Source organism: Notolabrus celidotus, chromosome 18 (genome assembly GCF_009762535.1).
Source record: "Notolabrus celidotus isolate fNotCel1 chromosome 18, fNotCel1.pri, whole genome shotgun sequence".
Taxonomy (NCBI): Eukaryota; Metazoa; Chordata; class Actinopteri; order Labriformes; family Labridae; genus Notolabrus; species Notolabrus celidotus.
The window spans coordinates 14061169-14085382 of record NC_048289.1 but is presented as its reverse complement, the minus strand read 5'-3'; the positions used below and the strand labels follow the sequence as shown (position 1 = coordinate 14085382).

Sequence of the window (24214 nt, the reverse complement as noted above, 5' to 3'; positions counted from 1 at the left end):
ACATATTAACATCTGCTATGGATGAAAGCCAAATGTTTTGCACACAGACTGATATCTGTCAACAGAGCCAGTAGCTGGTAATGCTCAGCAGATATATTGGTGAGTCCTGGGGATGTGGGTATTTAGCAGACTAAACGATGACACACTGTCACACTCAGTAGTTGACACCAGAATCACTAGTCTGTAAAATGAGTTATCAGTATTTGTATTATTGTAGGGTAGGCCCAAAATGCTGGCCATATGTGTCAAAGCAATAGCACAGCTACCCATCACTATCCGGGGCTGTAGCTGGGGTCAATGACAACTGCCCTACTGTGGTAATGCTCAACTTCCTGGATATTAGCAATCACAGAAGACAGATGATATCTTTTAGCAGTCCATTGTTTTTAGAGGTGGGCCACAATCCAAGTCTAGTAAAAATTGAATACAAACATCATATCGCTAAAGATCCTCAGCTTACTTTAAATCTACAAAAGCTGTAAGCTCTTGCTCAAGTTGTCTGTGATTCATCTTATGTATGTAAGAACAGGTTTGTATATGCATATTTTTTCTCGTGAACAGGTAGTTGCATGTGTAAAAAATTAACTTGATCACAAAATGAAAACTGCAACTGTCCATCAAAAACACTAGGGGGCACTGTATTACTGGCAGGAAATTAAAATGCCTTCATTTTACATCTCAAATATCTCAAAAACAGCTGATGCATCGTGACCTACTCAGGTCTTCATCATGGCCATTGACCACGGTTACATGAGGTTTTTTAATTTGGAATTAATTATTCAGAATTAAATAATTCGGAATTAAAGTATTCTCCTTCACGTTTAAATGGAAATAATATTTCTGAATTGAGGTTTACATGGAAAGCGCGTTTAATCGTCTTTATTCAATTCCACTTAAGGTCTTGGGGTTTGGAAGGGTTCTGATTTGACAGGGGCGGGTGTGACTTTTTATGTCTACCAGAAGAAAACAGAGTCCAGTTCCTGCTTCTTTTATTTTCGGTTACAACATGGAAGACCACACAATAAGTACAATTTTCCCTTTGATTTTGATTATAGTTTTGAATAAACAGCTCGACACAAACATACTGCTTCACTTTAGTCAGCTGAGGAGTATAGTAAATAGTCTCAGCTTGAGGCCACCGCTTGCTTCGACCATCTTGGAATATGTGCCCGCCAGCGCAGAATATGTGTGTCATCGCGACGCGACAAGGGAACGAGCATGCACAGGTACCACCGGAATTAATTTAAAGCGGAATGTATGTATACATGATCCAGGAATTCGGATTTAAAATCAGAATAAACCAGCCACTTACTTCGGATTTAAGTTTAATTTGGAATGGTCATTTTCATTCGGAATTAGGTGTTTACATGGTCATTTTTAATCTTTTTAAAGAGGATTTAATTTTAATTCTGAATTAAAGAGGAATTAAAAATCTCATGTAAATGTAGCCATTGTCAGCGGTGGCTTGCACACCTGTGTTGAATTACATTCATCAGTTGAGTAGGAGGATCGTTCTCCTTGAATGTGCAGGTCTATTGGCTAAAAACAAGAAAGTAAACTAGTGTTAAGTCAGAATTTAGATTTCCATTTAGTTGCTTTTGATCATCTTTTGTCAAATCATCTATAGCTAGGCCAATATCTGACAACAGGGCCAATATCGACTGATATCGATATTCAGACAATATATCCGTGCATCCCTATTCACAAAGTGAGTCCATCACTTTACTCCTTAAAAGCATGATCATTTCCAAAGTTATTTCCCTTTGGTTTCAGTTAGGGTTTGGGCTCAGTTTGTTCGTGGGTTCAGATATAAACATATCGCTCCTTGTTCCACAAATTACGCATTAGACCTTTTTATAGCGAAATGACACAGCAAGTGAAAATAATGGTTGAAATCTCTTTGAATTATGTTTCAATAGACATGTAGCCTGGAAATCCATGAAAGTAACAACACTCACTCACTTTTTGTGGCACTGCCTGCAGCCGATGTCAACAGTAAAAAAGCATCATGCTTTTTCTCATGCAGATCCAGCCTCTTTGATGCAGGTCAGCCCCTCTCTTTTCTGTCTCTCCCTCTCTTCTTCTGCTATTGTGCGCCCCTCAGAATTCACACTGGACTCTCTTGCTCTCCCTCTCTTCCTTCTACATACACACACAAACATTATCCCTTCCTTGAGGCTGTCTGACTCCGGCATGAAATCAATTTCAGACGGTGCACCCTCCCACCACCCTTCTTCAGCGCCCATTTTCCCTTACCATGAAGCGAGACTGTTTCTGTGCCAGCTTGAAAATAAGTACGCCCATCCTCCCCAATGAAGTTCCTCCATCCCTGTCCCCATCTCAGAATCCTACGGCACTGTTCTTACTGTTGTCACCAGTCGTTTCCTACTTCCTAACCCTCATCCGTGCCATGTTTCCAAAAAGTTGGTACCTTGTGTGTTTGACAGCATCTTTTGATTAAAACAAATGCTCGCAGAAAGTTGAGACCACACACTGGGACAATTAAACTATGTTACATTTTTCCTGTGCATGCTGTTTTACTGTGTAACACCTGCATAAATTCAAAGATGTGCTTATATCATAAAAAGCTTACCTTTGATCATCAAAATTCACCAGCAAGGCTAAATGAGAAACCTTTTAAAACTTCACATTTAAAAAATGAAGCTTAACAACAGTTTGGCAATGTGACAGCAACATGAAAAGCTTTAAAATCCCAAAATTGGTATGAAGTGACAAACAGTGAGTAAGTTGACAGAGGGGTGGACATGCGGAGGTGCGGCGGCACCGCTTTTATCACTGCTATTCCCTCTGCTTGTGCACACCGCTCCTTCCTAATCCACACTGACAGAGTTTTCATCATCTGAGGAGCTGGGGACGATGGAGGACTGGAATCTGAATCTGGAGAGGTGGGGGACTTCCCTCAACTCTCTCCCCAGTGGCGGTGCACCTCGAGCGGCCGCAGCCGGGGCCAGCAAGGCCCCCTTTGTGCCAGTTATCACCAGGTGGTGAGTGATGGCACCGCGGCCTCCCGCTCTCAGGAGAGGGAACAGGGTTAGGAGGGGGAGGAGGTGAAGAGGAGAAGGTGCACAAGAGGAGTACGTTGGAATGTTCCCAGATGAGACAGGGAGCGCTAAAAGAAACAGAAAGATGCTGTTTGAAGGGACGGCTGTCGTATCATCTGTGCTTGTCTCACAGGTGCACTGCAGAAGAATGTGCTTAGCTGTGATGACTCAATAGCACTTGAACTATCAATGAAATAGCAACAAAAAACTCCCAAGAGTGTGGGAGAGATCAGGATTTCTCTCGTTATCTTTCTAGTTCATCACATAACCTTGTTTTATTTGACAGGCTCCAATTTAACAAGCTAATGTCATGCGAGCACTAACTAGGCTTGCTGCATGTTTCCTGCTATGATTTCATGTCTTGACTCAATTACGCTCTCTGAGACACTACCCTGAGCACTGAGTGATGGACAAACGTCTAGACAAAGAGCAGACGTTGAGAAACATCTGAGCCGCTGCAGATCGATCTTGGGAACTACCCTGACGACCAAAAGGTTGAAAGGTCATTTTAGCCCCCCACTACTGCTCCCTTATCCTCTCTCCTTTCCTGGCCTTCTCCCACGCTACAACCAACGCACCTGTGTCCTCACGAGCACCCAGGTCCCTTTTACACCATATCAGACACACACACAGGGAAGCACGCACACACAGATACAAACGTCTCTCTCTCTCTCTCTCTCTCTCTCTCTCTCTCTCTCTCTCTCTCTCTCTCTCTCTCTCTCATTTCCTTCTCTCCTTTCCTTCTCTCTAACATGCACACACACATGCACACATTCCTCGCCTTCCCAGCTGCCTGTGCACCTGGGCAGGCAGCTGTCATCACCGTGGTAACTGGCATACAGCTGGCCGTGTCACTATCACCTGCCTCATCTTCCAATGAAAGAGGGAGAAGTGGGCTGAGGAGGGAAGGGAAAAAGGGATTTGAAAAGTAGAGTTAAAAGTGATTGAAGGTGATTTTCAGTCAGAGAAAAGATGAAAAATGAAGGGATTCGTCGCGCTACACGCAAACAAAGGGAGGGAGAGTACAAAAGGGAAAATGAGAGACAACTGGGAAACATGTTTGCCAACGGAGCAGATGTGATTCTAAAAAACTTTTTGTCTTTTTCTTTCTTCTGCATCAAGTGGTTATCTCCACCTGCCCACTAGTAGTCAGTGTTGAGTTTTTCACTTATACTCATAACTTGAATCAGTCAACTACTCACCAGCTGCTCCTACATTGCAAACAATTCCAGTATAAGGGAAAGGAAAGGACAAGTATTAATCATGTTGTGCCGGATAGTCTTCTAATTTCATTGAAAAGTCTAAAGTGAAATCCCACAACAAATGAACATGCTCTCCTTTAGTGGCATTGAATGGTTAAATTGGAAAATAAGGGGGAACATATGGTTTGGCCAACACAGACACCAGATGTCAATTGATTGATTTTGGAACAATGTTCTACACAATTGTAGAACATTGTAATGCGTTGTAATGGAGAATCTTTGAACAGACACAGTGCAGCTGTTTTTGTTGGGCTTTATTGGCAGCAAACAACTATGGTTAGCCAGCTCACCAACACAGTGGGAAATGAGTTTGTTTGTCATTCTGCCTTCAAACCGAACTCATTAGCTCTCAGACGTGGTTGAAGTGGCAGTTAGCGATATGAACAATACAATGGAAAAAAAAAACTCCCGCCTCTTCCTCTTGCTCACTTCACTAAGCCCCTACCACCAAATAACGCACCAAATACCAAAATGTTTCATCATCTCAAATAGTTATGTTGGTCTCAGAGGACGGAAACTGAAAGCTGGTCAATACACATCCGGAAAAGGTTAAAAAGTAGCAATTGGTGTGGGACCACCATAGACCGTGTTAACATCTCTGTTTGAAAAGAGTTGAAGCCAAATGATGGCAGTTGCTGTATTGGAAATGCTGACTCAACCTTATTTTTGGTCAACACAGACACAGACAAAGAGAGGGCGCTGTGGTAAATGGTAAATTGACTAAATGGACTTGTACTTAAATAGCACTTTTCTAGTCTTTCTGACCACTCAAAGCGCTTTTACACTACTCATCACATTTACACATAAAAGCCATTCGCACCCATTCACTCACTGGTGGTAGAGGCTGCTATATAAGGGACCATCATTAGCTAATCTCATTCCTACACATTCACACACCACTGAACAATTTGGGCTTCAGTGCTCAAGGACACTTCGGCATGTGACTGCTGGAGCTGGGATCCAACTGCTAACCTTCCGATTGATAGACAACCGACTCTACCCACTGAGCCACAGCCCCCCCTGTGGTAGACTTTTAGCCTCCTGGCAAACTACTACAACACACACGACAACCAATCAGTCCAGTGAAGCTCCCAATTATACCTAAATTGACTTATTGTCACAATCAGGCATGTGATTGATATTGGATAAAAAGGACATCCCCCTATACACGCACATATACAGATATACTTCATTCACATTAAGTAATCTGAATGGTTAATGCTACTATTAAGTACCTGCACAGCCTGTAAATGAACACAAACAGCTGATTTTAAAAACAACAGGATGAGTTCAGGCTCAAAACACACATTAGCATAGATACTTGGATAGGACAGATATTATCATCACATAATTTGGCATGTAGATGTCCTGAAATTCTCCTTGGGTAAATAAATAAAAAACTTCTTCTGTTTTATGGTTCATGTGGGTCACCTCTTCAGGTCAGGAAATCTGGAATCCAAAATGTATCCCTGAGAACCTAAATCTTTACACTAGATGAACTGTCGGACCATTAAGCAAAAAATAACGACCAACTGCTTCCACCATTTCTAAGAAATAAAACACAATAGCAAACACACTACATCTCAGGGCTTTTAGGGAATTAGAAATGCCCTGAAATGTATATTAGGAATTAATCAAAACACCCACATTCAGTCAAACAAGTACAGAAATCATGTGAAAGAGCAATTTAACTTTACATCTAAGTGTTTTAAGACACAAAACCACAAGTCAAAGATCAGCAATTTAGTGTCAACTGCATCGCCAAAGTGAGAGCCTGGACATTGTGTTGAGTCTTCAGACCTAAAATATCCTCAACATTTTAACGCTCTCTTTAAACTTAACTTGACTCATTATCAATAGTTCAAAAAAGGTTTGTGTGGGTTGAGTAATTGTTTACTGCCCTTAATGCAAAGAGAACTTGTTAAATATGACAACAATTCAAATCAAACCCTTGAAAAAAAAACCTCCAGCCTACATTAATGCAACCTTTCCACAGCCTTAGAAAAAAGTTCAACTACTCCTTTTAAAAGGTCAACATCAGGGGTGTAGCAAAACAAGACTTTTAGAGACCCCCTGCTTGGGCCGCCTTAATTACAGCGGAGGAAGTGGCAAAGCTTAACATGAACCACCCTGCTTGGCTGTTACATCCCATGACTCTGAATGAAAGCAGAAAAGCAGTTTAATATCTTTTAATGTGCCTGTGTGTGAGAGAGCTGCACGCTAGCAGTGTGTGGCAGAGGCACCGTGGAGCATATGGGCAGGCGCGTCTGCACAACCTGTTAAGCATGGGGGACATCAAAAGGTGTGCTTTAACACACACACACACACACACACACACACACACACACACACACACACACACACACACACACACACACACACACACACGTACACTCACACACACTCACACAGAACCCTTTGCCACCCCTCACTATAAATCCCACCCCAAAAGGAGCCATTTATGGGACAATAAGAGCACATTTATGGGCCCCCAGAAAATGAAGGCAATTCAGAGGTGTAGGATGAAAGATGACAAGGGCCTTCTGGGGACTAACTGGTAGCTCTGTGTTACCTCACAACTTTCTCTTTAGTTGCCTTTGTGCCGATGAGGAGGTATGGACCCAAAAGCAGAGTTGTTCCCTCCTTTACTATGTGCAAAACGTTAAAAAGGATTGGTCAGACGCAAAGGCACAAACCAAAGCCACAATGGTAAGGAGGCATTTTCTGTACTAGGCCTGTTTCGGTAAGGAAATCTAGAATTTTCTACAGATGTCACCTTTTTTTCTCTACTTATGCTAAGATCCCACACTGCGCTGATGACCTGCCTTATTCTCCAGCAGTCTACAAACATGTTCAGATGAATATATACATAAAGACAATGGGATTAATAGCATCCTAGACACACACACACACACACACACACACACACACACACACACACACACACACACACACACACACACACAGCCTCATAAGACCCAGACGGGATCATGTCTGCCTCAGAGTTACTCAGGTGTGGTAAGATTGCTGGAATACTGACACGAGACGTTTGGGGAAAACCAAGAAAAGGCCTTCACAATGCCCTGACCACTCAAGCATATAGAACAGCTTTCAGCCCTGTAGTGTGTGTTGCTGATGGATGTAACAGCACATCAGGCGGATCCTTTTTTCTATCTCTCTGGGCTGACGCAAAAATACTTTTGCATTCGACAGCTAAACCAATTTCCTGTACTCTCAAAAGCTGCCCAGCAATGAGTCAGCTACCTTTCTTGTCTGGAAACAACTTTTAAAGGAATCACAGTTTGCTCCTTTCCCCTTTCTCTCACTCTCATTGGCTTCTTCCTCTTTTATTCATTCAGTTTAATAGTCTGTAATAGTTACCGAGTATCATTAAGGCCAACCTCTGTGGCTTCTAACAGCGCTTTAGGCAAGCCAAATGTTTGTTGTCGGCTTTTTATTGGCTTGCAGGGAAGAGGGTTGTTGTTGTTCAGTGTAATCTTGGCACGCCAATAACAGGTTTCAATAAAAGCAGCTGCTTTCTTATGGTAGTGGAGCCGCTCTCCACCCTCCCCCTTCAAAAGACTGGAAGTCTCCATTTGTCCTAACACATCTAAATAACACTGCCTTATTTATCTCTGTGCCTTTTGCTCACACACAAAACATTTCTTTTATCTCATTTTTTTTTTAAATCTTCCTTTGTTTTCACCTCTTCCTTTTTAAGCAGGTTACTGAGCTTTAAACTGATGCTGCTGTGACACCTGGTTTAGTTTGACCACACTGCCCCCTTTAGGGAACAACTTGCAGTTGCAAATCAGGTAAACTAGGAAGGAAAAGAGGCTGATGGTTCTGGGGACTGTGGGACAAATGGGACATCAATCACTAATTGAAATTGTATATCCTCTTTTAGTTGAACATGAATTTTAGAAAAAAAAGTATACATTATGAATGAGCACAAAAAGTATACAACCACCAATGACCAATCACTATCAAATCATAGACACCACTGACAGGATTCGGTCACATCAAGGATTAAAAAAACTGATAACTCCAGAATGAAGTCACATTATTACGAGAGTAACGTCGTAAATTTACGAGAATAAAGTCATAAGAAAAAAAAGGTCATAATTTTACAAGAATAGTGTTGTAATTTTACAAAGAAGGAAGTTTTAAATTTAGAAGAAAAAAGTCATGATGTGAGGATTTGATTAATCAATATGTAAAATAATATAAAGAATGGTATCAAAAACGCAAATGAGGATTATGAATCATGTGAATTATACCATAGTTGTACTAAACATCTGTACAAAGACAGACAGAAATGTGCTCAGGCTGCCTTTTATCCGGCCCTTCTTCAGAATAGACTTAATGTCTTCCACAACAAGTGATTAAAAATCTTGAGTTTTATGACAATGCTGCTTATGTGCTAACAGAATGGTTATTTAGTTGGTGAAGCTTAGTAATATAACTTCACAAGATGCTCTAAGTACCTAATCTCAGGTGGCTGCAGGCTAAACTCTTATATGTCCCTTCAAAATAACATACAGGCTAATTGTTGACTAAAATTAAGATTTTTCTGTAATGAATGTTCTTCTTTAAACTAGGAATATCACAACTTTATTATCGTAATGTTATAACTTTATTTTGTGAATTTGTGACTTAATTCTCGTTAATTTACCACATCGTTTTAGGAATCTATTTTTTCCTTTAATAACGTGAAGCCAATAGTAGACAGCAATGTTAGCCCAAGGCACACAGCACATGACAAAAGAAGTTTCATTTCAGCTGAAACTCAATGCAAACTTACAGTTCTCTTGCTGCTCCTTCAGAAACTCCTCCTTTTCATCCTCCATATATATAATTACGATTCCACCGCTTGCAGTTAAAATCCTCATTGTTGGAATTAGCAGTCTGTCAATGCTGCTATGAAAATCCACTCTGCAACTCTTGTAGCCAATTGTTCGAGCCAGCTGCAGCTGGGTTTCATTAGTGAATCAATATTTAAAATATTAATGATAATAATAATAAAGGGCCAAGGCCTCCTTTCGCTTGCGTTAGTTTTGCAATAGACTAACTTCCGGCAGGAGAATGGAGTTGGTGTTGAAAAAACACATCTAAGAGAAAATTATTAACTGCACATTGTTTAGGTTATCTTTTATATACATTAATTAAAACTAAATGGTTAGATTACTGCTGATAAACGTCAAGAATTGCAGTACAGAGGATTACATTCTGCACCTTTTGCGCCCTACATGGACAGTTTTCTGGCACACAGCCATGATGCCGTGTCTGATAAAACTTTTTTCATCAACTTTATTTAAACTTGACAGTAGCCTTTACACACAGTGATTATACACACTGATTTTACATTTGTTTGAATGGCATGGTATTTGGAATTAGGATAGCAATAAATAAAATGATATATGAAGAGTTAATTTGCAAAAACAAATATCTCCGTTTTTATAAGTTTTCAAAAAACACATTTCCCTTTAATATATTTTTTTGATAAAACTACATTTTTAAGATACTGCTAATTAGTAATTTCATTTTGACTTAGTAAAAGCCACCCAACTTCAATTGATTGATAATAGCTAAAGCTAGTATTAGAAAAAATGTCTTTTGAAACCTTTTTTTATTTTTTTAAAAGTGAGTTATCCCTTTTGCAAATTAACTCTTCATAAATAAAATATCGTAGAAAAAATGAAACAGAAAAGTTGATCATGATAAACAGTAACAAAGCACCTTATGGGACCTAGAAAAATCGTTCTGTTAGACCTTTTTTGTATAGCAAGAATTTTTCAGAATTTTAACTGCTAAATCAGCGATGCCAGCTGACATGCAAGTGACCAACACTCCTCATACTTCAATAGAAAGCAGAGCACTTCTGAAACCAAAATCATGTCCCAAAACTAAATTGAGACTTACATTTTATGAGCCCATAGACTAGATTCTATCCAACCAATCATATCACACAAGGGCAAACAAAGTTCAACTTTCCTCATGAGATCTCTGGGACATCATTAGGCTACATAAATTCAAGATATTATAATAACCTAGTTTTCAAGTTTGATGTCCCTCTCTCAATGTATACAAACTTTTAAATTTCCTGTAACACTTTCTCTGTGAGTTCCTTTAAAACGTGGTAACTACGCTAACACAGATCACCACATGATAGTATAGCATGGATGGACAAACAGGAAGAAAGAGGAGATGAGAACAAGCAAAGGAGATGTGAAAAAGTGTGGAAAAAGTAGCAGGAGGGCCAAATAAAATTATGGGCCATTTGTTAAAAGGAGTTTGAGAGGATATGAGAATAAAGTTGAGAAACACTTGAAGGGCCAGTGTAAACAGTGTGATTGATCGTAAACAGTCATGCAACTATAATACAGCAATAACTCCAAATTTGGGGGTTTTAAAACATTTTCCAGTAACTCTTTGTAAGAAAAGGACATGGGTTATAATATCTCACTGATTATGTAATTTATATTTATGTAGTGTAATCATTTGAACTAAATGCAAATGTACTAATTGTCCATCTTGAAACTGTAAAACAATCTCACATCTCTTTAGCACAGGGTTTGTTCAGAATACATTTTTGCCTGTCATTTGAATAGACATGACACACGTTCAAAGTTTGAGTATAAGTGGAACTCTCATGTATTACTTTCCTCTATACGATCTCTGAATTTTTTTGGCAGTAAAGTTTGATTTGCAGACACATTCCACAGTTAGAAAGTAAAGGAGAAGGAGTCCCCATGTGGTTCAAAATGTTCCTGTCTCTCATGTAAAATGAAAGCACACTAAAACATTATTGAACCTGTACTTGAGCATGAAAATTCCACCATGTCTGGCTGACCCTGACACGGGTTCATGTTTCCTCTCTTGGTTTCTTGAGGGTTCATATTTTTTCTCCTCCATCAATCAGCCCTTATTCTTAAACCCTCTAATCGTTATTTTAACATGCAGAAGTGGCGTGTGGCAAGCACATGCATGTATAGAGTCCGGAATTGTCAGACATACTTGTGGCATGGCTCTTGGTCTGCCAGTTGGTTCACCACTTGGGCCAAGATCGAAATACTTCAATGGATTATTTAAATCAAAACTAGTTCCCCCATCCATTACAGTGCTCTAATTTTGGTGATGCCCCTTTTAAGATGGATGAAGGCAAAGTGGAAAACTGTCCAGTGGTGTGACAAATACAAATTTAACATTCTCTCAGGAAGTCATGGACGCTGCGTCCTCCACTTCTCAACAGGAGAGGGACCACCCAGCTAGTTATCAGTGCAGTTCAAAACCCAGCATCTGTGCAATATGGGGATGGACAAGTGTCCATGGCATGGGTAGCTTACAAATCTGGAAAGGCACTATTAATGCTGAACCATACAGATTTTGGAGTAACGTGCTGCAATCCAGATTAAACCTTTTTTTCAGGGAAGACGTTACATATTTTAGCAAGACAATGCCAAACCACATTCTGAACGTATTACAACAGCATGTTTCTGTAGTAGAAGAGTCCTGACCCATTGGAAACATTCGGTGCATTATGACACAAAAAAACTTGACAAAGGAGTCCTCAAACTGCTGAGCAGCTGAAACCCTATGTCAGATAAGAATGGAACAATTTCACTTTAAAATCTCCCAAATGCTTACAGGGTGTTGTAGAAAGAAGATGTAAAGCAACACAATAGTAAACATGCCCCTGTCTCAAGTTTTTGTAAAGGCGTTCAAATAAAGGGTTTAAATAGTTTGCATACCATCAGAATCTGTTTTCATTAACGTTTAACGCAGCATTCCAAATTTTTGGGAATTGAGGTTTCACTTCTTTAAAAAGCTTTAAGAGATCTTCTTCAGAGACAAGTGAATGTAAAGCTACATTTACGGGCGCGGACTTGGCCTGATGGTTGGGTTGTGCGCCCATGTGGCAGGTGGCCCGGGTTCAAGTCCTGCCTGCAGCCTCCTTCCCACGTGTCGTTCCCCCGCTCTCTCCCAGTTTCCTATGCTATCCACTGTCTTTTCCTCTTTAAATAGGGGTGTAAAAGCCCAAAAATATAACTTAAAAAAAAAAAAAAAAGCTGCATTTACACAAATCTGATCCACCATTACACATTTACTCTGTGAAATAGTATAAGTTAGTTTTTCATTTCCATACATTCCACTCATCATTAGGCAGTCATTTGGAACACTGAAACCTTTGTCCTTCCATATTAACACTCAATATTTGCATGGTGCTGTTTTTGAGCCCTTAGCTTGAACCCTCTGCTATCAGCCCCCTGGGAGGGGAGTGACAGCTTTTATATGCCATGACTTGTGTAACTGATATGAATTAACATGACTCATCCAGAAATGACACATCACTTTCCAAAAATGTGTTTCAGAAACGTCCCTCTGCGTCTTAAGCAACTTTTATTTTCCTGCTATCCAAAAAGTTGTTTTTTTTTACATGAACACAAGTTTATTTCCATCATCTTTGGACCATTCAGCATATAAAGCAAAAGTCACGTGACAGTGCCAATTTAATTGAACGGAATCCCCCAAAGTCATTACAAAAGTAGTTTTCATGGACTGTTTCACAGGCATTTACCTGTCAATCACATTCTCAACAGGTCCTGCTATCACAGCCCTGAGCAGTCTGATTCCTGAGTGACAATATGATCTGGTCCCATAGAGTGTATCCGGGCGGAACCGTCACTTGTTCTGCCAAATACCATTAATGAGTGCTTTGTTTCCAAGAACAACCTCACATTGATCCAGTTTAAAACAGCAGCATGTTGCCATTATTGGAGCCATCTTTGCTAACAGCTGCGCCATGTAAGTGCAGCACCCCATCACTTACAACAGTGATTGTGGGCTGCAGTTTGGCCTTTAGTTGTTATCATTTGTTCCTTTCATGAGCTGTTCTGTAGGCAGGGATGATTGGATAAGTCTGTGTGAGTATTTTAGATTTCTGAAATGGAAATGTTCACGCATAGAATCTCTCTTTGTGTTGTATGCATGCCAAATCACTGTATATACAGCATGTTCCATGTTCATATCAACCTGGGGTGTAAAATAACCCTGGGGGGACTCCAAGTCTCTGTAGTTCATGAGGCAGTCAAGGAATAACACAAGAACTCTGGGTGAAGTGAGTCATCTGTTATGATCAAAATCATTTAAGGTGTAATTTCTAGTAAAATAACTCAAGAAAACATAATTAATCCTGCCTTCGGTTACTTTTTTTCCACCCTACATTACGCAAAGTATGTGTTTGCAAGACAAACAATGAGTTTCTGCTATTACTAGCAAAGGGCACGGATTAAGAATCAGCTGAGGGGGTTTCCTAAGTCAAAGACGGTTGGGAACCAATGGTTTATATGACAGTATAATCATGGTCAGAAGACTGTGACCTCCCAAAGCCATCCAGAGGTCATCCATGATTCACTCAGATAATGAGCCTCATCACTTAGGCTGTCATACTCTCCTCTGAGGCCCTGGCTAATATTTGCAGCCAGCAATGCATTCAGGGGTTACATGAGCCGTAATCCCATGCAACATTGACCAGTATGATATATAACTGTAAGCATATGAATGATTGGATACTTATTAAGCATAATATTGCAACTCTCTGAAATGCATAGGATCTGTAGCAGGAGCGGGAAAGTTAAACACTGAGGATTAAATGGCTTTTGAATAATAAGTGCCACTTTCACTTATATTTATTTAAATAAACCCATTTCCCTAAACTGCATGGTCATTTAAAGACGATTTGCAAAAGGGATCAAGGAAAAGCTACAAAAACAAGACACTCAGCCAAGAAATTATCATCCTTCAATAGTTAAGTTCTTATGAAATCATAATCACAAAGTTTCGTCTCCTGAGTAATGACTGTCATAAAAATATAGATAAAGGATACAGGTGACAAAGGTAGATATTACCTTATTGGCACATTTTGTCTCATAATCTTCAACCATGTGTCAATTCTATAAAATACTACAAGCCAAGGATGCTCTGAAAACAGTACTGAAAATGTTTGACTTAAACATGTTTCACTCTGTTATATGCCAAATGTTTTGACAAAGATTGGCAGAACAGCTGCCTCTCTTTGGTCAAGATCAGTTCTTTACCCCTTCAGCATGCATTGCAGGTGGCTCTTTGGTGCTGTCTTCTTATTAAGCACCGTCTTATTACTTCTGGTCCACTCTTCGAAAACATTTCCTGAGTGCTTTCGCATTCATTTTCAGAGGCAGTCAGGGCACAGAGCCACCTGTCCGGGTAGGTGAGCTCTGCAGGGACACAATCTGCGGTGAGAAGGGTCAGAGCCGGCACAACTGAACAGCAGAGGTTCCTGCTGAAGGCCACAGTGTCGACCCCAAGGGGTGTAGGAAGGAAACATGTGGTTGGCCTCCTGCCCTGTGCTGGAGCAGCCTATTCCAAGCCTAGAAGGAGGGTAAAGTATTTAATAGCCTATTATCATATCATGCACACATAGTATTCATAGAGCAGCCTTTTAAGATTGTTCTCTTCTGGTTGGGAGCATTGACTACATATGAGGACAGACATTTCGCCAACTTCTCCCACTGTACAAAAGTAAAGCAACAAAACCCTCTGCGATGGATGATGACATGTTGCATATTTGGAGCCTTACACGGGACATCCACCAGATCCGTGTCGGTCCGCCACCAATCCGCTGCGGTCCGGCTCCGTGCTCTCTCATCCGTCAACACCCACCGGTTGCGTTTTTGGAATGCAGCATGGAACAGGACCGTCGGACATCTGGAGTCATGTGACCGAGGTTTTCCAGTGGTAATCTCTGAATCAAGGATTCTCCTCCTCCTCTCCTCATCCATGTTGTCTTTATCAGCCTCTGAAAACCTCTGACTTGATGACTCCAGGCCGGCCTCCACTCTAAATTACATTTTTTTTGTCATAGTTAAAACGATCTAACGATAACACAGTGTTTTATTCTGAAAATTAACCAGTTTCTTTATTTTGTTTTGGTGCCTGACTTCCTGTCCCGCTCCATCAGCTCTGTACTGAATTGATGCGTCGTGCTCCGGCATCTGTCAAAAATAGAAGTCTTGCGTATCTGATCCGTTGCATTGCGACCTGCCGTATCAGAGACGCAGCTGGAATGCAACAGAGTGGATCCAATGGGGGTTAACACATTGATTAGAATAGAAACCTATCAGATCCCGTGCCATGACGGATCGGGGACGGACCTGGTGGAATTTGGCCTTTAGCCTGTGCACTAGAGATTAATTCTCAGAACCACTGTATCGACCCCTTCTGCTATCTAAAAACATTAATTTGACTCACCAATCAAAGAACAGAAACCTGTTTTTGCCACATGCTTTATATCATGCGTTTTCAATCGTATAACAGGGCCCTATGAATTAAATCTTTTGGCTTCACTTATGGGGAGCTGTCATGTCATCTATCTTTTTTTATGCAGTCCGTGGCTACAAGTTTAAAAGCTGAGGTAAGACTAGTTAATGTGTGTAATCCGACTCTTACCTGGTGAATGCTGCAGGTGTGTTCAGGTGGTGGAACAAAGCAGGCTCACACACATGGGAAGACCGATGACACACACTCACACATGACTGACCCAGAGGACCCAGGTGAATTCTTAGAGCACTTTCTGGTGGCCAAGTTGGAGCTGATTTGGTGCAGAAATTCTGGAGAGAAATTAAAAGGCACAGAGAGCGATTCAAGCACAACTAAATGCTTTCTCACTTTACGAGTCACAAAAACTCTCTGGAAATTCAACTTTGCCATCTTGTCAAATATAAGAGTTTGTATTCCACTTTGAGTCCTTACTCCTCCATCTTTTTTTATTGCGCCTTATCATTCACTGCAAAACACAGGTCAGTGTAGTGTCTACTAGATCAGAAGACATTAGAAGTCTAATAAAGTACACAAGTGCAACATCTCTACCTGGTGATTGATATAACTGTGAACTCTCTCCAGCATTCCTTCACACCTGAATTCCTGGGGAGTGAACGGCTTCACCTGCAGAAACATACACACATTTATATATACTTTAAACATTGAAATACAGCATGAATGCAGTTCTGTGATTCCCTTATCACCACCTCTGTGCGCAGAATGGCTCTGACTGCCTCTCGTACATCCGTCTTGTTATTCACATCTACAGTCCACACATGGGGTTTACCGATGAAGTTTTCAGCATAAGGGTGCTGAGATGAGATCTGCAAAGCAAAGGTTATCCCTGTTTTAGTTTTAAAAAATAATGCATGGTACTTACATTCATTCCAAACTAGTTTGTTTCAGTTTGACATTATGTACCTGTCTTGTGGTGGGCTTTCCTTTGTAGAAGTCGTTGTTGTCTGAGGAGTGTGGCGGGTCAAATCGTGGCTGAAGGAACACGCAACCCAGAGCTATCGCCTCCATGGGAGCAGGACCTTCGTATGGGAATCCAAGACCTACAAACACCTGAGAGGAGAGCACAGAGGATCCAGTATCAACTATACACAAGGAAGTACACGCAGAATTAGCATACTTATAAGAGATGTATGTCCTCTATCTAACCTTGGCTCTGCGGAGAAGTCGTAAGAAGTCTTCCTGTGTCAGCAAGCCATGGTTTTTTATGAATGTGGGCAGATTAGAGGCATGTCCTGCAGGCTGGTAGACTGTAGCATGGGTCTCCAGTTCTTCACTGACGAGCCCAACATACTCAGATTTACCCTAGAATGAACACACAGGTACGCTTATATTCATGTGCACAATCTTCAGCTGCTGGCTTCTTGACAATATTCTTAAGTCGACACACACAGATAAAGTCTACACATTTTAATGATCATACCTGCCACATATAGTCCTGTTTGCCGTAAATGACAGCGACCCTTTCTTTCCTGTAGGTGTCGGGCTCCAGCTCTTCTTCTCTCACCTCCTTCCTTGCTGCTTCCCCGATCGCAAAACCCAGGAAGGAGTTATCAGGGGTATGAGCTGGAGATGACACAAGATGGAGCAGTACGTAAACGCGTACAAAAACATGTAAAAGATAAATAAATTGCATTCCAGAAATTGCTATCAATACCTGGATACAATAATTAAATGTACTCTCTCAAGTAAACATTCTTCATTACATCTTAGGACTAGAACTTCATTCAGAGTTTTAACCCTAGAACACTATCGCTAAAATTAACACCATCACTAATGCCGGGTGTTTTTTACCCGATACATTATTCCCAACAAAAAGTACTTCAATATATGATATTATTCTTATCTTTATTACTCTTTCATTTTAAACTATGCCATGTCTAAAAAATGAAAAAAAATGTGTCATGGGGGGACCCTATAAAAATGTTCCCAAATTTCTGAAAATTTTGAATTCAAAAAAAAAATGAGGAAACTGGAAATTTGGTGTTCGGTCCACCCATTCCTGGGACATTTGAGACTTCCCCAGTGAAGGCACAGTCTCCTTGACACAAAAACAGCTGCAGGAGAGAGAAACAAAAAATTGAATTTTTCAAGCGGGTAAAAGGCCATGCCATCATTCTCAGGGCAGCATCTTCTCCCTCTGTGACCAGCATGAGGCGTGGCAGGGACAGCATGAGGCGTGGCAGGGACAGCATCAGGTGTGGCAGAGACAGCATCAGGTGTGGCAGGGACAGCATTAGGAGTGGCAGGGACAGCATCAGGAGTGGCAGGGACAGCAGGATTTGTGGCAGGGGAAATAGATTTTATACACTAACACTATCACCGGGTGATATCCACCGAAACCTACTTTACCCTTTACCACTATTGCCAGGTGAAAATCTCCCGAACACGTGCCTGTAGGAAAAAATGGGTTTTGGAGTAGGGAAAAACCCACCCCTTCAAAGACGTCAAAGACAATGCTGAAGCTACTCAGAGACCTGTGACACTCAGACAAACGCAACATAATGAAAATCATGCAAATGTGTTTGCTCAGGTGAAAATCGACCGGCGATAGTGTTCTAGGGTTAAATGAAATAAAACCATGTGCATGTCAATACTCAAAATCCATATGAAACTAATCTTATAGAAACATGCCCAAAAACTAATTTTAAATGTTCACAGATGTTTCAGAAAGATGACTTAAAAAAGAAACAATGATAAACACTACTTTTGGACAGGCATTATTGATGGCCTGAAAATATTTCAGGCGAAAACCAGCATAGATTAAAATTCAGCAAGCGAGGAAGAACATGTGGTGCTTTATAAAACAACAGTCAGGAAATGAGAACTCTTTATATAAGAGGTTAAAGTCAGGCTGTTTGGATAGGCAGCTGCCACCCTGCTGCCCTCTGACATACCACAGAGGGTGTGAACGATGAGTATTTACTCTATTAGGAATGTGCCAGTAAAGGTGTGCATGTGTGAGTGAGTGGGTAATTTGAGTTTGTATGTGTGTGTCTTTATCCTGTCTCAGTGTATATCTGCCCTCATTGACCTCTAAAGCAGCACTCAATTTCCTCTTTCCTCCTCTTCAGCCTCATTTGTCACCACTTGTCTCTTACACCTGTCTGGGTTCATCTGTTAGAGTCACAGAGATATGCAAAAGGGAAATTGATATGATGAAGATCCTACAACATGTGGGGGGTCTGACGGGAAATTCTGTTGGAATAAAATGTCATTCATTTCATGGTCCGTGCTGCTAGTCCTGCCACTAGTATCTCCCTCTCCTCGATTTCAAAACGGAAGCACAAACAACCCGCCCGCTCTTTTCTCAAGCTTCTCTTTGTCCCTTCTCCTCCATCAGCTGACAGCCATTGCTCTCCCCCTCTCAGCAGGACAAATAAACAGTGATCCAAGCTGAGGCATGAAGGGTGGCTCAGGGCCCAGTGTGTCCAGCTTGACTCCATCCCCCGACAGGGTGGAGAAGATGACAGGAGGAGGTGTTGCAATGAAAGTTCTGTCTGGGCACCAAGTTCGTATAACTACGGCTATTAATCCTGTCACTGTGAAGACGCTTAGAGCAGTGTGTAAAGGATCAGTGTTGCAGCAGCTAGATATAATCATGCACAAATGTGTGTATAAATCATATAATGTCACAGATAGGGTTTTGCTCACATACTGATACATGTGTTTGCATGATTACAGAAGTTGACACAAAGATATAAGTAAATGAATGCATGAAGACTTACGAAACATAGTCATGTACTGCAGAGGCTGCAGACCCCAGCTGCCCCACAGAGTTTTATATCCACGGCTGTGTGCATAACTCCCCAAGTTGAAAGCTGGTTCAGTGCCAAAAGAGTCCAGGATTCTGAAGCGGCACCTGCAGTGTATCACAAAATGTTTGTTACATACACATGCTCTGATAAACTTAACCAATTCTGGAATTATCACATGAACATGAGCTCATGGTGTGTACTGCTCTGATAATAGAGAAGTAATGATGTAGAAGAAGAATAATGATGTATTCAGAAAATGGTGGCCATACTTGTAATGCAGGAAAGCCAGTCCCATGGCACCTTGAAGGTGAGCAAGGCCATGGTAGTCAGTGTAGATGAGGTCAAAGGTCAGGGGTCTCTGGATTGGACAGCTGCCTCTGCCTGGAGCTGCACCTATCAGACTGAACCAATCACAATAAACACACCACAGCACCAAGAGCTCAGCAACATCTGTCACTTCATAGACCTGACACCAGTGAATAAAATAGTTTAACATACGCATAATACTTATGTTGGATTATGAATATAAGTATTATGGGATGCCAACCTGTGGAGTTGTTGCTGTGAGGTGCTGAAGGTAAGGTTGTGTCCCAGGATAGTCAGACAGGCACTGAGGTCAGCCCACTGGACCAGCTCCCCAAGAGGACCCCCTCGGTTCACCATGGTTTCAAAACGCTGACCAACACTACCAGCTAGGGCACCAGGATAAAGCAACACCTGGAGGATAGGAGAGGGGGGGAAGTTTGAGGCAATTTGCTATTCATGTTTCTAAACGACAATGTGATAAAAGAAGACTTTATCACAGACTTGACTTGTCTTGTCTTATTTCCCCTTGTTTAATAGTATCTTTTTTATTTTTGTGGGGTCATATTTAACTTTTGTTTCATCATTTTTTATTTTGGAAAAAATTGTTGTGACTGTGTCCTGAAACCACAAAAAGGTTCAACTTTAATGAATGTCGGCATTTGGCATGGAAGTGAGTTTAAAATCAGTGTGTTATGCAGAGAACCATTTAATTTATATAAAAATAAAAGCTACTTTTTTTTAACATTTAAATGAATAATACAAACATTATTACTATTTGGAAATCGGTTTTGGTGCTCTACTTGCTGCCTTTACCCTCAGCTGGTTTATCTTTGTCATGTTTCTGCTTTGCCTCATCTTCAGACCGGCCTGTATCCATTGCTCAGACATCCTCTGGACTCTCGACCGGATGAAGTCCATGGCAGGTCCAGTGGTGTTACCGATGACCTCATACAGAGGGGTCAGAGTTGTACGTATCTCAGCCTGTACACAAGCATAAGGAAACGCAAGTTAGTGCAAAAAGTATTGATCAAGTAGACCTTGTGGTTCTTTTCTTCTATTATACAGCCATAGTGCAGTGATTCATAAATTCACAAACTTAATGTGGTTGTACCTTTTCTGTATAGGTGTAAGGTTTCTGGTGCCACAGTGGTTCAGAGTTGTTTCTTCTTGGACGAGGAGGACAAAAATCTTCTATTCGGCTGAGGTAACTCAGTATGGAACACACTGTACCATCCACCCCATAAAAGGCATAACACGGGTCAGCCTGCCAGCGAGCATGCAGAAACTAAGAGAGACATATAAAATCAAAATGATAATAAGGAAAAAACAATTTAAATAGAGTATTGAAATAGATGCTGATTCATATTTTAATGTGGGAGGGCTGCAGTTTAGCTGAGTGGTCAAAGCACCCATACAAAGAAGCTACAGCCCTTGATGCACTCTTGGCCTCAGCCCTCTGTTGCAGAACAACACCTAACCTCTACCCCTTGACATCTCCTGACTCTTCAGCTGCCCTATCAAATAAAGCCAAACATGGTAAAAAGTCAAAAAAATGTTTTAATGAGTTGGCGTCTTACTTCCCTTCTTTTATAAAGCATTTCTTAAAGATGCTTGCATGGCAATGCCGCAGTGACATGACGCCACAGGTTTGATCTGTAGGAGGGATGATTAGATGACTCCTTTAGGGACTAATGCTGCTTTGACTGCATTCAATTTATGGTGTCCAGTTTATGCTGTGAGTTTGTTTTGTCTGTGCTGTTTGGGTTCTATTTTAACCTGTTCATACTATTATCAGTATATAAGATGAGCCAGGTTATATGACAAGCCTCCTATTTAAGACTTTGTTGCATTAATAGGCATTCCCTTAAAGTCTGCATCATATTGCTGTCACGCAGCTGTGGGTGGGGGCGGCAGTAGCTCAGTCCATAGGGGCTTGGCTTGGCTTGGCAACCGGAGGGTTGCCAGCTCAAATCCCAGCATGGACGAAGCTTGGCAAGTGGACTGGTGGCTGGAGAGGAGCTGGTTCAGTGCCTGGGAACTGCCGAGGTGCCCTTGAGTAAGGCATCGAACCCCCAAGTGTGCTGGTTGATGGCAACATCCTCACTCTGACTTCTCTCCCTAAGTGCATGTCCACTGCATGTTTGTGCATAAAATTGTATGTATATATACCAAACTGTGCGTGTAGCATGACCAAAAATAACACAAGGTGAAAAATTGAAATCTCCCCCTGGGGATTAATAAAGTAAGTTTCTTCTTCTTCTTTAACTTGTCCCACTCTTCTGCTACTTTGTTCCAGACGCTGTGTCACTCCATCTTTCTTCCCTCTTGGTGCTATAGTTGTGAGTGATGTGAAGTGGCCTCAGTCATGGAGGGTTCATGGCATTCAATTACTAGACCTCAAATATTGCACACTCACACTTCTTTTTGATATATTTCAAAGGGAAAAACCCTGTCTTATATTCGGGTCTATTCAGTTTTTCCTTTTTATTTTTATTTTTAGTCTTTTGTAGTTTTTAGCTTGGGTAAAAGTTCCTTTAAATTAATAAGTCAAGATAATGACTCACACTTTTGTTCATGTTTAAGTGATGAATACGGGCTTAGTTGAACACAAGAATTAGCAATAATTCCCTTTATTTTAAATGTTTTATATTCAGCTCAAGCTTGCTCATAAACTTTAACTATATAATAAACTTAAGCACTTAAATACAGCAATAACAGTGCACACATATGTTACATAGTCCCACTTTCTTACCTTGACTTTCTCTGCACACAGTGGATACGCAGGATCCATTGGCACCTCACACTCCTCATTGGGCCCTATGGGTAACACATGAACCATCACATACTTTTTCAAATACATCATTATACCTAAACTCAGGCATTAGTAACAAAAAGGTACATTGTAGAGCTAACTCACTGCAGGTGATGAAGAACAGAGGATAATAACTTTGATATACAACCTCTGCACTGAAACGTTCACAATGAATAGCAGCCATCGGCTCCATGTATAGAGCTGCTGTGCGTGTAGAGACATTAGAGTAAAGGTAGTGTGTTCTCAGAGGCCCCCTTCCCGTAAGGCCCCCCTACCTTCTGCAGCCAATGTCAATCAAGTGGAATGAACACACACGCTCACACACACCTGACCCACCTGCCTCCTACCAAACATACCCCTTTTTACAATGCGAGGCTGTGCCAAAACTCACAGTCCTAAACTTTGTAAAACAACCTAATAAAAAGGGGAAAAAAAGATAAGAAAAACCTAAAGGCATAGCTGAGGTGTGAAAGCTTAAAAACAGTGATACGCTGTTAGAGAAAGAAAGAAAAAAAAGTCCTGCTGCAAAAACACGAGCATAAGTAGACAAGCTGGTGAAAGGACTCATGGGTAATTCGGTCGTATTTTATGGGCGTGAGGTAATGTGAGAGGACGAGGGTAAGGGGTGAACAGGCTGGTGACAAGGAAGTGTGTTTGTGTGTATGCGGGTGGCACATTTGTAAGAATTATAAGTGCATGCATGCTGACATATGCATGTTACAGTGTCTGTGTGGCCTAGAGAGAAAGTAAGCACCCCCCCACACACACACACAAACACATACACACGAACATACATCCACCCTTGCATGCCAACTTGGGCGCATAACCTGACTCTCACCTGACACCTCTCAGGAGGGTCGTAGCGCAGACGTAAACTTTTTTCTCCTCTCCAAGGCCAGATGATCCGCACCAGCTCTGAGGGACTCGTTAAACTTCTATTCAAGGACTTCATCCCCCATAACCACCTGCACCCACTGCCCTTCAACCCCCAAATTCACACCCTCCATTATCACAGCTTGTTAACTTCACTGTGTGGTTAACCTCTTTTGAGGCTCTGAACCGTGTATTTGGCTCCGAGTGTCACTCTACCAAAGCAGTAAACCATAGACAAGCTTTGCAATTATTGGCCAATTATTGTAGCTGGAAACAGGTAGGAATGAGAGAAAGTATTTATATTGTGTGGCAAGAATATTAAAGCATATAACAACTGGAACAAACCCCCAAAATCACTCTTTGAGCTTGGATAATGAACTGCTTTCAGAAAAGTAAAAGTACTACTTAACTGGGTTAGATTTAGTTTATTACTCTAGTTCTCAGTCTAAATCTCATTGTCTCATCTCATCTCATTTTCAGAACACATATGCTAACACATTGAGTAATTCATGCCTCTGGTAGCGATTAGAGATGTGCGACTGAACAATTAAACATTGTCACCCTCAGTAGTCAGCACCAGAATTACCAGTCCGTCGAACAAAGTCATTGTAGGCCTGAAATGCCATTCATACGGTGTGTCTAAAGTGTAGCAAAGCCGCCTGTCACTACCTGAGGCTGTAGCTTAAGTTACTGGCTACTACCAGAATGCTATAATGCTCTGCTACCCCGATGTAAACAAGCACAGATGACAGACAGCATCTTGTAGTG

At 41.2% G+C, this 24214-nt stretch overlaps 1 protein-coding gene across 2 annotated transcripts in view; it reads right to left on the bottom strand.

Moving 5' to 3' along the window:
- Nucleotides 1-12579: 12579 nt before the first annotated feature.
- LOC117830093 (alpha-1,6-mannosylglycoprotein 6-beta-N-acetylglucosaminyltransferase B-like) overlaps nucleotides 12580-24214 on the bottom strand; it is a 24117-nt gene continuing 12482 nt past the window's right edge. For both annotated transcript variants that reach the window (XM_034708039.1, XM_034708040.1), the window contains 13 exons: nucleotides 22514-22578; nucleotides 20873-21046; nucleotides 20575-20742; nucleotides 20003-20172; nucleotides 19725-19856; nucleotides 19426-19559; nucleotides 17121-17263; nucleotides 16847-17002; nucleotides 16604-16750; nucleotides 16390-16506; nucleotides 16232-16306; nucleotides 15812-15972; nucleotides 12580-14733 (listed from right to left, as the gene is read on the bottom strand). In XM_034708039.1, the coding sequence (XP_034563930.1) occupies nucleotides 14535-14733; nucleotides 15812-15972; nucleotides 16232-16306; nucleotides 16390-16506; nucleotides 16604-16750; nucleotides 16847-17002; nucleotides 17121-17263; nucleotides 19426-19559; nucleotides 19725-19856; nucleotides 20003-20172; nucleotides 20575-20742; nucleotides 20873-21046; nucleotides 22514-22578 (1841 nt within the window). In that variant the 3' untranslated portion in view covers nucleotides 12580-14534. The remainder of the gene's footprint in view (nucleotides 14734-15811; nucleotides 15973-16231; nucleotides 16307-16389; nucleotides 16507-16603; nucleotides 16751-16846; nucleotides 17003-17120; nucleotides 17264-19425; nucleotides 19560-19724; nucleotides 19857-20002; nucleotides 20173-20574; nucleotides 20743-20872; nucleotides 21047-22513; nucleotides 22579-24214) is intronic.